The sequence below is a fragment of the Sapajus apella genome, unplaced genomic scaffold, assembly GCF_009761245.1.
Source record: "Sapajus apella isolate SASKATOON/1434 unplaced genomic scaffold, GSC_monkey_1.0 scaffold9, whole genome shotgun sequence".
NCBI lineage: Eukaryota > Metazoa > Chordata > Mammalia > Primates > Cebidae > Sapajus > Sapajus apella.
Window position 1 is genome coordinate 5,027,204 of NW_022436949.1, and position 14,962 is coordinate 5,042,165.

The 14,962-nt window shown below is 42.2% G+C and overlaps 1 protein-coding gene across 4 annotated transcripts in view; it reads left to right on the forward strand.

The window, feature by feature from the left end:
* Positions 1–8,067: 8,067 nt before the first annotated feature.
* Positions 8,068–14,962, forward strand: part of PCDH17 (protocadherin 17) — a 101,188-nt gene continuing 94,293 nt past the window's right edge. The window contains exons 1-2 of one of the 4 annotated variants that reach the window (XM_032277321.1): positions 8,069–8,653; positions 8,760–13,101. In XM_032277321.1, coding sequence (XP_032133212.1) covers positions 10,537–13,101 — 2,565 coding nt within the window. In that variant the 5' untranslated portion in view covers positions 8,069–8,653; positions 8,760–10,536. Of the gene's footprint in view, positions 13,102–14,962 lie in introns of all 4 variants that reach the window. The other 3 variants (XM_032277322.1, XM_032277320.1, XM_032277323.1) reach the window with 3 other exon arrangements.

Below are 14,962 nucleotides of genomic sequence, written 5' to 3' on the forward strand. Positions count from 1 at the left end.
TGCTTATCTTCACAGAGGGAAATCCTTGAGGGTTAGGATAGGTTCCCTGAGAGCCTGCAGATTTTTATCAAATCCAGACAAAAGTGAAGGCTGAAACTTCTGATTCAATTTTTATAGCTACTGATAAAATAAAATTTGCAACCACTACATTCCACAACCTACTCTTTGTGCATCTACTCTTCATGGACATATTTACATTATTTCAGGATCTCTTCCTCTTACTCCCACGGAAGTGACTCTGGGGAGCTAAGACTTGTGAAATGTCCTTCAATCTAGTTCCATCTCACCTGTATCTATAAAGCACTCTTAGTTAATCAGATATGTCACTGTTGCTCTTTCTAGAATCATGCACAATTTTCTTTGTATTTTTTTCCTCATATTTTTAATGACAGTTTAGCAAGATTTGAGGCAAAGGAGGAATACATGACAACTGCACATGTCACTAATTCAATTTAAAACTAGGACAAATCTTTAAACTGTGTTTAATCTTAGGTAGTTCTTAGATGTTAAGTTTCTTCTAATCTGGAGTCCAGGGATCATAAGCAATTTCGTAGCTTGCTTCTTCATGAATACCTTTTTAAAAGCATGTCATATTTTAAATGTAATGCTTTTATATGCAAACATATTGGAACTGTATTTAGAATTCAAATGCATTCAGCAGATTCTTGGAAGGGTGCATGACTTAAGAAGCTAGTTACCACTTTTAGAATATTGTTAATTTATATTTGTTGAAATGGCTGAGCCATAAAATAAACTTTTAAATCTTCACCATTTTTATGCCCTTCTCTGACTGCTCTTGCCTGTTCACATCAGTAGTGCCCTTTACCTCTAACTAAACGGAATTATACCATCCATCTTTCACCAGTCAGCGTGAGAAAGATCTCTACATCTCAATGGATTTGCTGCTGCTAAGCCTGAATAGTAAAGTAAAAAGGCTGCACCCTGGACCATCTTTTCATTCTTTCCTGGTTGTGAGATGCACTTGAACCACAATAGTTATAAGCTTCCCATTGTAAATGAAGTTTCTGGTCATAAGTACAGGAAGCTATTTGTATAAATAGATTTTTCAATTATTAAAATATGAGCATATTGTGTAATGCATTACACAAACTCATTTCACCTTTCTTAAAATTTTAATATTAGCAGATCAAAGCTAATTTCTGATAATTTTTCCAAACAGAGCTTCTTCAATGTTTGCAAACAGTGAGTATGCTAGTCAACTATATACAATTCCTACAAGCATTTATGAAATGAATTTACAGATCACCAACAAAATTATTGGAAAGAGGTTTTGTGGCATTCAGCATATTCTTGAATGGATCTTTGTAGCAAAGGAGTTTAAGTAGCATTATTCCTTATTGATATACTTTCAAAATATTGTTAATTTATATTTGTGTAAATGGCTGAGCAGTACAATAAATTTTAAATTCATCTATTTTTGTGCCTTTCTTTGGGTCTTATTCCCCGAGCATATTATTCAAAGAGGGGAAAATGGATCACCCTGACTCATATAATTATTATAACCAATATGTTTCTGAATTTAATCTATATTTTTCTGAGAAAACTTGGCCAATATTTAAATAAGCACTCGAGAATCTAAATTCCTTTTTTCTAATACTACACTTATGGTTGTCACATATCAAATGTATATTACAATAAGCATTCTAATAAGGAATTAAGATGTCTCACTTATTTACTACCAAAGTTCTACTTAGGTCTTTCAACATTTAATTAAAATATTATAAATTGTTCTATTTCTGTTTCAGTATTGGCAATTTGTAAATGACCATGGCCTCTTCCCTACACATTCTTCTTATCTTTACTCTTACCACTGGAAACAAGTGACAGTGACTCAGAAAGCTATAGATACTCTTTAAATATCTGAGTATAGAGATAGATTAGATTTCTGTAGGTCCCAAAATCAATTCAGCCCTGTTAATGTTAAAGATGTTTCATTCCAGTGGTTCCTTCTATTTAATATGTAACATAATTTCAAAAATATCACTCAAGTAAGAACAGAAATTATTTCACTGGGTGTGTACTTGTTTATGAATATTTTTGGGGAAAAAAAACTAAACAAAGGTGCTTTACCTAAAACAAGAGTGTGCTATTTTGAGGGTGACAGACAATAGCTGTTTAACAGCACTTGGTTTTCAATAGAAATGCTTCGAGTTTTAAAAGATAAGAGAAAATAATATGCTTAGCTCACTGAAAAGAGGAATTTACATAAGCAGAACGTAATTATCCAAGCAAGACCTAGTCGCTGAAACTTGGGAGGGTTAATGATTATGATGATAATTAAAATGCAGGGATTTGTAGAGTACTTATTTGCTTTCTGAAGAGCTCAGCGTACTTTTATATTTTTCTCATTGATCTCTGTGCGAGAGCTATACAACAGGCTGTTTAAATACCTCAGACTTATGGAAAGAAACATATGGCTTGTTATATCCATAAGTTATTATAAGCTTTTGGCTTTTGCCTCACCTGAAAGGCAGGACCTCCTGTGACACAGCTTTTTGAAACATCATTTTAGGTCATTGTTACTAAACTGACTCTGAGGAAAGAGTGCCACCTACTGAATCAAATTTCCCGGGTTCCCTCCAAGGGCTGATCTCCAGTTTTAGAATTGCCCTAACATGCTTAACTGTAAGAAATAAGGGGATTGCTGCACCATGCATGAAATCATGATCTTTATTTCCAGATTTAGCCACTTTATTTTAACAATCCAGTGGTCACATCTATAAATTAACTATTTAATTCATAAGCTTTTCATTTGTTTTTAAAAAGTACTGTACAAAGATTAAACAAACCTAATTTTCCTAAGAAGTAAATTTCCCTAATGCCTGAATGTCTCTCTCTATTGTCAATGTAACCACAAGGAGGAGCTAGCATGTAACTTCTTATGGGGCAGGTGCATTGAGGTTGTGTAATGAAGTGATCTTACTTCTGGCTGACAAATTAGGAAGGGATGGGAATATGCCACTTGAAACTCATGAAGCTCAAGACAGTTTTTCTCTGAATTACATTTTGCACAATGTAATCTAACTTTTCTTCTTAATATGTACTAGCTAGTACATCAGATAGAGTGTAACATATATTTTTTGGTCAGACAATTGCTTTTAATCCATAGTCAAGTCTACCTATACATACACAATTTATTTTGACCACACTACATGACGCTCAACTTTAAAACTTAAATGTACAAATCTTAAAATAATTTTAAATATGTCTCAGTACTTCAGAATATGCCCTGAAATATGCATCACTATTCAAGAGGTAGTCATTGACTACTAATTTATATTTACTTCTGACTTAGAAACTTAAAATTGTACATAAAGTACATAAATTTAGTTCATTTATTGCATGAATTACAAATTAATCTCTTGTATATGTTATTTCCTGTCTTTGTAGGGTTAATATGTGTTAACAAAAACACATATTAATAGATATGTATGTTATTATACAGTTACATGTCATAACATAGACATAATATTGAAGAAAATTAAAATATATTTCCTGATTAATTTTTTTCTAATACCAACACTTTGCAATTGTAATAAAAACAAAAAAGTTCAATATTAAATGTAAAATGTTGTCTGCTTATAGAAATATTTTATACTTTTTCTTATTATATTGCTCTGTAGGCAACATTGAGCTCTCAAAAAATTTAAAAATAAACAATAAATATATTTTTTAAATTATAAACAGATTTTTAAATGTTTTCCAGAATTTTAAAAATTCTTGTTAAATTACATTGCTTTTATACAGTCCACATTTAACATCAAGGAGAAAGAAATGTCTTAGCAATTGTCCAGTGGATTTCTCATTTGTTAAAAGGTAAAGCTTTGATAAAAAGTCAGAAAATAGTTGTGGACTGTGTATTAGAGGTGAGCCACACATATCTCTAAAACAAAAGGGCAGCTAAGGGAACTAGCTGTGAAGGAACTACTATCATTCATTTGATAATTTAAATGTGACATGGAAATCTTTGACACATATTTTATCTAAAACAGTTTAGCTATTAAATTTGCTTTTGAAAATTTTCTGTTAACGAATAAAAATATATAAAACCAGGCAGTGAAATGACGGTAAAAACGATAGAAAAAGAGAAAATAATTGTGGAGAGAATAATTTTTTATTCATATGAACAATGACTGCATTGAGAACATCAGCATTAAAAATGTCTCTTAAGAACTGTATTTTATTGAACTCAAGAACACAGCAAGTAGGACAAGTTGCTGAAGAATGTTAAAACTGATGCTATTATGACTGCATGCATCCACTCTCAGAACTACTACAACAAATAAATATGTATTTTAAAGAGTCTTTTTGAGCAAAGTTAAATAAGTTATATTACACGAAATTTGATAAAATAGCATTTTTAGTCTCCTCATTCTTTAATAATAGTGCTATTAATTCAATTATTGGAACACAATAGCAATGCTAATCATTTTTATCCATCTATAAAAATAGATTTTAATCCTTGTCGTTTTGAAGCTATTCCAACATAACGATCAATTTACCTTTAAAACTTACCTAGGCTAGTATATTTTGTTAATTAGACAAAATCTATTTATATGTCTTTCCAAATACTTTTCCCAATGAGTATGCAAACATAAGTAGTTTGAATAACTCACAAAATCCTTAGATGTTTAATGTATGTGTATTAAAAGACATAATTTTTGTTTAAGGTTAAGACCATCGTTTGTAACAATAAATAGCAATTATCAATCAGTCTCTTCTTAGGAATGTGAGACTGCAGGTATCTTAAGTTATTTATATACAACATACATTCTTCTAGATTACTCAGCTTGGGATTCTATGTCTATAGCCTTCTATGGTATTAAAAAAAAATTTCTGGGCCAGTCGCGGTGGCTCACGCCTATAATCCCAGCACCTTGGGAGGCTGCGGCGGACGGATCACGAGTTCAAGAGATTGAGACCCTCCTGGCCCACATGGTGAAACACGTCTCTACTAAAAATACAAAAAATTAGTCGGGCATGGTGGTGTGTGTCTGTATTCCCAGCTACTCAGGAGGCTGGGAGAACTGCTTGAAACCAGAAAACGGAAGTTGCAGTGAGCCGGGTTCGCGCCACTGCACTCCAGCCTGGCGACAGAGCAAGACTCCGTCTCAAAACACAAAAAAACAAACAAACAAAATTAGCCAGGGGTGTTGGCGGGCACCTGTAATCCCAGCTACTCAGAAGGCTGAGGCAAGAGAATCGCTTGAACTCGGGAGGCGAAGGTTGCAGTGAGCCAAGATCACACCATTGCACTCCAGCCTGGGCGACAGAGCAAGACTCTGTCTCAAATATATATATATATGTGTATATATATATATATATACACACACACACACACACACACACACACACACACACATACATACAATGAAGTCATTGTATATATATATATAATTTCTGAACTATTTGACGATACTTATATTATCTCTCTTTTTAAATTTAAGTTTAATATTTTAAATATAGTTAAAATATACTTCTCAATAATTATATTGTAAACAAAAAATATTTGGGGAAAATATAAGTCTTAAGAGATGGTTAAAAATTAAGAGTAATTATTGTGGTTAAAGGAAAGCCAAGTCATTGGAAATGAGATGTCAGTTAATTTCACTTCCTTTGAACATAAACTAGTTATGGGACATAAGGAAGAAAATTAATTTCCTTGGTTATATGTCAGTATTCAACAATAAAAGTTAATACTACAGGTTAAATAAAACAAATAAGATGTGTGATACATTTCTCTGTAGACACCCTGCGGTAGTCACTTAAAGTATGGTAGTTCTCCTTATATACACTAGGGGGCGATGTGACATAATTACTCCGGAGGGGTTATAAGCAAATTTATCTCTATGAGGATGTATTTTCATATCACTGGGTCGCTTAAACACTGTATTTCTAACAACTCTCAATTGCATGCCAGCATATATCATTAAGGCTAATCAATAAACCATAATACCCTTTCCTTGGAATTTTTTCCATTCTTTAGTTTTTGCTTTATGGCAAACCTCAAGGATATTTTTTGACTTTCTTTGAATTAGTGTGTAATGCAAAAAAGACATAGATTTGCTGTATTTAAAAAGTAATGATTAATAAATGAATGTGCAGTCACTATTCTTTATTTAAGTTAGCTGCTGCTTTTAAAGCCTTAAAGCCTCTGATCCTCAGCTCCCAAAATACATGCCTTGGGACAGAGGTATGAATCCCAAAGAGACATAAAACTGGCTTTTCCCAAGGCAGCATGGTTAAGCACCCACTCAGGAAAACAATCCAGATTTCTACAAAGCTCTAGCTCTCCCATTCAGCAATAGTACATGCGTGACAAGCTACCTATATAGAAAATACAAAGACATTTTAGGATTTAAAAGTCTGGCTGTAAACAGCTTCTCTTTGAAATTTTAAACTGTTAGAGTCTCATAAGTGAGTGGCGAATTTTGGATACAGATCAGACTGCAAATTCAGACTATAGGTTATCTCATTGAATACTCCAGGAAATAAATAGCTCCTATATCTGAATCTTTAGGCAATTATCCCAATAAGTCTTCAGAACTTTCTTTTAATTGTTTCGGATTTGATTTTCTTTGAATGCTGAATGATTCATGTTACAGACTTGTATGTTAGTCATTCACAATTTATAAATGGCAACTTAACTTCAGTATTTATGAATTGTGATCAATACTCTAGCAATCAAAACACTCACCTTTTCTATTTCAATACTTCAATTTTCTTTTTTGTTCTTAACTGTTTCTCAGAACTGCTGGATCACGAGCAAACCAGTCTCCAGTTGCAGTTGTTTGTGATAATAGGGAAGAAACCGGCTCTGAGATTAGTAAATGAAATTGGAGAATAGATGAATCAGAAAGCAGTGTGTGTATGTGTGTTTTGTATGTGGTGTGTGTGTGTGCGTGTGTGTGCGTGTGTTACGGTTTACAAAACAGGAATTTTAGATCTCCTAATGATTGGCCTTCATGTTTTATAGTTTTGTTTTCATGGAGCTTTGGCAAATGCGGTTATCAAGGGCTATTTGGTTTTAAGGATAAAAAATCAAATTACAATGTTACACTTTAATAACAAGAATGGAGGTGAACAAAACACCAAAATGTGTGTGTGTGTGTGTGTCGGGGGTGGGGGGTGGGTATCCACTTTATCTTGAACCTGGGCTGAGATGGTGGGGAAAGATGCCTCAAAAGGGCAGAACCTTAAGTAGTATTCAGCAGATTTGAGTTTTAACATGCTACAAAGCATGTATTGACAGGGAGTCTTTCTCCTTAAAGGGGAGGCTCTATTCCTCTTAGGAGACATGGCCTCTCTTTCAAGGGCGTCTGCTTTTCTTCTGAAACAGTTTCATAATTAAGTGACTTTCCTTGCATGGGTGGCTGGGGACCGCTGATTTTTCTCAGAGGATGAAGAAAGTTACCTATTGATTGCTATTGCTTGCGGCGTGTTCGTACCAGCGCGGGCAGAAACGGGCTCACGAGCGCCCTCGAATTCACACACACTCACCAAAATACACATCTCAGCCCGTGGAAACGCGCTCGCACACACCCACATACACGCCTCCGCACCTCATTCAGATGGGTCCACGCGGAGTCAGGGCTGCGCTTCCCTTGGCACAGGCGTGTGTGCGGCGAGGGCGTGTGTGCGCGCGTGTGTGAGTGTGTGTAGAGAAACCCATGAGGCAGACCGCAGCTACCTTATTCTGCAAGCATGCCGCGATTCCCGATCCTGTGTCTGTAAGACCACAAAAAAACTAAATCGCTGTTAAACTTTTTTTTGTCGATTCTCTTTTCCGAAGGAAGGCGGTGGAAGAATCTATTCCCGATAGCTAAAGACCCGCGAGACCCGGCGGCGAAGCCCGGGGCGCGTCCGCCTTGGCAGAGCGCTGGGCTCAGCCAGCCCAACTGGTTCCCCATCTAACTGATCTAATCAATGACTCCGAAGAGCTGGGGCTCCTGGCCCCGCCCTCGCCAGCCTCTTCTCCGCCTCTCATTGGACGCAGGCCGAGAAGGCAGGGCCTTGCTCCCTGCTCGGATTGGCTGGCAGGGAATCAGTATCAATGTTTAAGCGGCGGCGTGAGGTGAATAGAGTCAGTCAGCAAGAGACGCTGGGGAGAGAGCAGGGATCGCGAGCCCGGCGGATGCGGCAGCGGCGGAGGGCGGCTGGGGAGACGCTACTCCAACTGTTGAATTGAATTTTCACCTTTCCTTTCATCCGCTACTTTGCTTGCGGAGATGGATTTATTTGCTTTGAAATCCGCACATCTTTCTCAGACTGTGGGGTGATCCCGAGAGGCACCAGACTGAAAGAGGCCACCCGTGACAGAAAAGGAGGAATTAAAAAAAAAAAAAAAACCTCCACAACAGACTGCACAATTAACTATACACACGGATGCTGGACTTTGTGAATAGAGAAAATTGAGAGGAAAATCTTGAACTGTGATGAGAGGCTAAGCTGGGAACAATTACAGGAAACCTGATTTTGTTTTTCCTTTACCAAGACTGAAAGATTTCGGGGTGCCTCTCGCCTAACCAAGAGGAAAGGCTTTTAAAATAGTAATAATAATAAATAAATAAACCAATACACCTAGCAAAGCAGACGCCTTGTTTTCCAGAACCTCGGACTCCGGCAGAAAGAGGTAGAGTAAAAGTGCTGCTGGATTCAGCTTCACCTTCCTCCCTCCATCCCTTTCTCTTGCTTTTTCTTTTTCCCCCAAAACATGAATCTGGTTTTTCTTTCTATAGACTGAGTCAGAGAAAGCATTAGGAAGAAGCCGCAACTAATGTCTGTGAAGGGAGGACCATGAGGCGAGAGTGAATACGATTCGTTCCGCTGCTTCTGACTCATCCGGCAGATCGGAACACCTGCATTTCTGGATGTGTCATTCCCGTATGTCGAGGCGCCTCCAGAACCCGAAATAATGTGTAGACAGACCTGTGCCTAACATCTCCCCGGGGTGAGCGCCCCTGGCTGGACTGCCTTGGCCGCAGCTCCGAACCCCCTGCCCTCCCTGAGTCGCCCAGAAAGACTGAGAGCGAGACTGCAGAATGCATCACGCCAAACCTTGATGTGTTGCTTTCATACAGCCCACTCCTTCTACTATAAGAGAAAATTGAAGGGGGAAAAAACGTACTTTATTTGCTTCAAATATTCATCACTTTTATTTCTCGCCAAGGTTTTCTTTTCTAGATGAAGAGGACTGGGAGGCAGGGCTATTGGAAGGAGATGCTGAATAGAAAGAAAAGAGAGGCACTTGACAGCCCAGCCCTGTGAATGCAGAGACTGTTTCCCTTCTAGCAAGAGACAGGGAGAGTGTGTGTGCGAGGACTGGGAGGGAGGCTCCCCCTTCCTTTTTATTCCGCCACCCCTCCCCCTTCAAATCTGCACGTCCAACCATGAGTTGCCTGTTGATTTCCCTTCGCCTGGGAAGAAAAGCAAACTGGAATTAAACTGCTTGGAGAGAAGTCCTTGCTCGCGGGGATAGGATGGGATGGTAGCGGCGGCTACTGGCTTGGCTTAGAGAAATCACAGAGTGTGTTCTACAAACAGAGGCGAAGATATATCTCTCTATTTCCCCCTTCCCAATAGACTCACACAGCCAACGCTGATCAGGCTGTGGCTTTCTTGATTTCGGGGGAGAGCCTTTTCCGAGGAAGAGAGGGAGGAGCCTGGTGGGGAGAGGAAACTACAAATCGGGACACTAGTTCTTTACGCTGCATTTCCTCCCCTCCCTTTGGCTGCTCGGAAAGGAGAGAGAGAGAAAAAAAAAAAATACGCTTGGCTGGGAGATGCAGTCCGCCGCCGCCGCTGCCTCAGCCAGCAATGCAAGATTAGATCTCTAAATGCAGCAAAACACTGCCTGAAAACACACCAGCCCGCGCAGCAAGCAGACGTTTCACGGTGAGCTGGGGAAGCTTCAGAATATATCTGTGACTCTGTATTCGTGGCTCTTCATCCCCATCAGTTTCATCACCGGAGGCGAGCAGCAAGTAAGAATTTCACTTTCGGATCTGCCTAGAGACACACCTCCCTGCTCCCTCCCACCTCGATGTGAGGAGTATTCCGGAGGCTCCGGGCGGGAGTAGATTTGCAGCACCCTAGCGGGAGCGAGGAAAATCTACTGATTCTTTAGCTCATTATCATCTCTCCCAGACGAGATTTCCTTCTTATCGCCTGCCTCATCGCTCAAGTTTAAAGCCTCCCGAAGTCCAGGCAGGAGAGACCAAACCCCCGGCTCGCCCCCAGCCGCAGGAAGCCGCCGCCTTGCTCCAAGCCCCTGCGGCTCTGCTGCACCGCAGCTTCTCTCCCAGTGCGGATGCTGTAGATCAACAGGTTCAGGGAACTTGAGCTGAATAAGGAGAGACCACCGGGTGCCTCAGCTCGGGTGCAAAGGGAAGGAAGGACCCGTAGACTTGTGGTTCGCGTCGCGTACGCACCCTGCTCCAGGGCCCCAGGCTGGCGCTCCCTCTCTCGCTGGCCCCTCCAGTCCGCCTTTTCCTGCCCCCAACTTACAGGTCTGGGATGTACCTTTCCATCTGTTGCTGTTTCCTTCTATGGGCCCCTGCCCTCACGCTCAAGAACCTCAACTACTCCGTGCCGGAGGAGCAAGGGGCCGGCACGGTGATCGGGAACATCGGCAAGGATGCACGACTACAGCCCGGGCTTCCGCCGGCAGAGCGCGGCGGCGGAGGGCGCAGCAAGTCGGGTAGCTACCGGGTGCTGGAGAACTCCGCTCCGCACCTGCTGGACGTGGACGCAGACAGCGGGCTCCTCTACACCAAGCAGCGCATCGACCGCGAGTCCCTGTGCCGCCACAACGCCAAGTGCCAGCTGTCTCTCGAGGTGTTCGCCAACGACAAGGAGATCTGCATGATCAAGGTAGAGATCCAGGACATCAACGACAATGCGCCTTCCTTCCCTTCGGATCAGATCGAAATGGACATCTCGGAGAACGCTGCCCCGGGCACCCGCTTCCCCCTCACCAGCGCACATGACCCCGACGCCGGCGAGAACGGGCTCCGCACCTACCTGCTTACGCGCGACGACCACGGCCTCTTTGCACTGGACGTCAAGTCCCGCGGCGACGGCACCAAGTTCCCAGAGCTGGTCATCCAGAAGGCCTTGGACCGCGAGCAGCAGAACCACCATACGCTCGTGCTGACTGCCCTGGACGGTGGCGAGCCTCCACGTTCCGCCACCGTACAGATCAACGTGAAGGTGATTGACTCCAATGACAACAGCCCGGTCTTCGAGGCACCGTCCTACTTGGTGGAACTGCCCGAGAACGCTCCGCTGGGCACCGTGGTCATCGATCTGAACGCCACCGACGCCGACGAGGGTCCCAATGGCGAAGTGCTCTACTCCTTCAGCAGCTACGTGCCCGACCGCGTGCGGGAGCTCTTCTCCATCGACCCCAAGACCGGCCTCATCCGTGTGAAGGGCAACCTGGACTATGAGGAGAATGGGATGCTGGAGATCGACGTGCAGGCCCGAGACCTGGGTCCTAACCCCATCCCAGCCCACTGCAAGGTCACGGTCAAGCTCATCGACCGCAACGACAACGCGCCGTCCATCGGTTTCGTCTCCGTGCGCCAGGGGGCGCTGAGCGAGGCCGCCCCTCCCGGCACCGTCATCGCCCTGGTGCGGGTCACTGACCGAGACTCGGGCAAGAACGGGCAGCTGCAGTGTCGGGTCCTGGGCGGAGGAGGGACCGGCGGCGGCGGGGGCCTAGGCGGGCCCGGGGGTTCCGTCCCCTTCAAGCTTGAGGAGAACTACGACAACTTCTACACAGTGGTGACTGACCGCCCGCTGGACCGCGAGACGCAAGACGAGTACAACGTGACCATCGTGGCGCGGGACGGGGGCTCGCCTCCCCTCAACTCCACCAAGTCGTTCGCGGTCAAGATTCTAGACGAGAACGACAACCCGCCTCGGTTCACCAAAGGGCTCTACGTGCTTCAGGTGCACGAGAACAACATCCCGGGAGAGTACCTGGGCTCTGTGCTCGCCCAGGATCCCGACCTGGGCCAGAACGGCACCGTGTCCTACTCTATCCTGCCCTCGCACATCGGCGACGTGTCCATCTACACCTACGTGTCTGTCAATCCCACGAACGGGGCTATCTACGCCCTGCGCTCCTTTAACTTCGAGCAGACCAAGTCTTTCGAGTTCAAGGTGCTTGCTAAGGACTCGGGGGCGCCCGCGCACTTGGAGAGCAACGCCACGGTGAGGGTGACAGTGCTAGACGTGAATGACAACGCGCCGGTGATCGTACTTCCCACGCTGCAGAACGACACCGCGGAGCTGCAGGTGCCGCGCAACGCCGGCCTGGGCTATCTGGTGAGCACCGTGCGCGCCCTAGACAGCGACTTCGGCGAGAGCGGGCGCCTCACCTACGAGATCGTGGATGGCAACGACGACCACCTGTTTGAGATCGACCCGTCCAGCGGCGAGATCCGCACGCTGCACCCCTTCTGGGAGGACGTGACGCCCGTGGTGGAGCTGGTGGTGAAAGTGACCGACCACGGCAAGCCCACCCTGTCCGCAGTTGCCAAGCTCATCATCCGCTCGGTGAGCGGCTCCCTTCCCGAGGGGGTACCACGGGTGAATGGCGAGCAGCACCACTGGGACATGTCGCTGCCGCTCATCGTGACTCTGAGCACTATTTCCATCATCCTCCTAGCGGCCATGATCACCATCGCCGTCAAGTGCAAGCGCGAGAACAAGGAGATCCGCACTTACAACTGCCGCATCGCCGAGTACAGCCACCCGCAGCTGGGCGGGGGCAAGGGCAAGAAGAAGAAGATCAACAAAAATGATATCATGCTGGTGCAGAGCGAAGTGGAGGAGAGGAACGCCATGAACGTCATGAACGTGGTGAGCAGCCCCTCCCTGGCCACCTCCCCCATGTACTTCGACTACCAGACCCGCCTGCCCCTCAGCTCGCCCCGGTCGGAGGTGATGTATCTCAAACCGGCCTCCAACAACCTGACTGTCCCTCAGGGGCACGCGGGCTGCCACACCAGCTTCACCGGACAAGGGACTAATGCAAGCGACACCCCTGCCACTCGGATGTCCATAATTCAGGTAGGAGACTTTTAGCATAACTGGGACTTCACTTTATTGCTGGTTTTGGAGCTGCCCTGAAACCTTTGGAACAGGGCAAGCTACTCTGCCAGCAGCAGGGAGAGGGAAAAACATTGAAATGAAAACGGTTTACACTTTTGACACTGTATACATCACATTCTACACATAACCCCTCCCATGTGAATAGTCTCAAGTCTACAAGATGTAAATATCTTACTCCTGTTTCATTTTAAAATTTATTTTTATAGGTTTAAAAGTGTTAGCAGTGTTCAATAATCATAACTTATTTTACTTATTTTTATTTGTTAGTTTACATTTCTTTTCATAAAAGAATTCCCAGAGCAGAAACAAATGTTTTAGTTAGTTGTCTTGAAAATATTTTAATTCTTTTTTGAAGTGATGCCAAAAATGAAATAAATTTATAACCAAATATTAAGAAGTTAACTTCTTGAAGTACAAAATAGCAACCAGTCAGAATTTCAGAGTTTAATCAATTTGAACTAACTTTTCACCCCTTAAAAAGTCGTTTCATATTTTAAAGGTGAGGTGCTTTAAAGAACATGAATCTCACTTATTCATCATTCCATTATGCTAAAACTTCCGCATAATGCATTAATACATCTAAAGCTTTTGAAATGTGAGTTATACTCTGAAGCACTTTGAAAAGTCTGAATACATGCGGGCTCTGCATAATGACCAGGAACTATCCATGAAAAGTTTTCATTTGTTTTGTCTTGTGGTTATCTTGATTTGTTTCTTGGAGTCACTGAGGAGTAAATGAAAACAGCAGAGGACCAGAGACTCATTTCGTGCTATTGAAAAAAGGAGGCAAAGTTACACTGAAGGCAGTTGATGTGCCAAAAAGAATCCAAGATGCATTTAGTTTGTATAGTGTGTATTCTATGTATATCTCAGTGATATTTAATATATATAAGATAGTATGATTTAAAGTTATTGATAATATGACAAAACTAAATGACTGGATCCAGCCTGAACATAGATTCTAACAGCAGCACGTGACTATACAATGCCTAGTCATTGTCTTGTTTCTTTTACCCACTATTGAGTTGTGTCACAGAGAAACTTAATTCTTGCTTATTATAATTGTATGTTGCAACAAATTACTCTGGATGAGCAGTATGTGGAATTCAAAATTGAGCTTAACTGAAAGTGACACCTTGCAAGGAAGATTAGTTTGGGGCAAATGAAAATAATTTGTTCATAATTTTATGCTTTGAGAAGCAAATAACTTTTGATGACACTTGACTCGGAAATGTTTTTATGGTTAAGATGGAGAAGTAAAATTTCATAATCTTATTATTTCTAACATAAGTACACCAAACACTAATACTTAGAAAAATATATTTTCCTATAATAAAGTCCTTGTAAAACAATCTCACACTTGACACTACTAAATATTAAAATATCAATTGTAGTATTAAATCTTACAACTTACAGTGTTTACTGTATATCAGTGATCATGATTTTCTGAGGTTTATATAAAACCAAAAAAGAAATTCCTCACTTTAAAAAAATGTGGTTTGTCTGAAAGTCTTTCTGTGACTTTGTAAAACTGGCATTTATGATAATCAATACGTATTTAGAATGAGATCTTAAAACACGTGTTTACAGATTTGCTACATTCATTTTATAAACACACATGTTATATACCTTTCTTATATTATTATTATTGACAGTTACAAAGATGTCACAGAGGGTTAATGCTTCCATTTAAAGTGCTGTGAGTTAAATTTTCATTTAGTTTCCAGTAAAAATGAAGATGGTGCAGAATTTTCAACAAGCCTGTTTCCTTGGTTAGACTAATGAGGAACAATCTTCAATTGAAATATCCAGAGGTTTT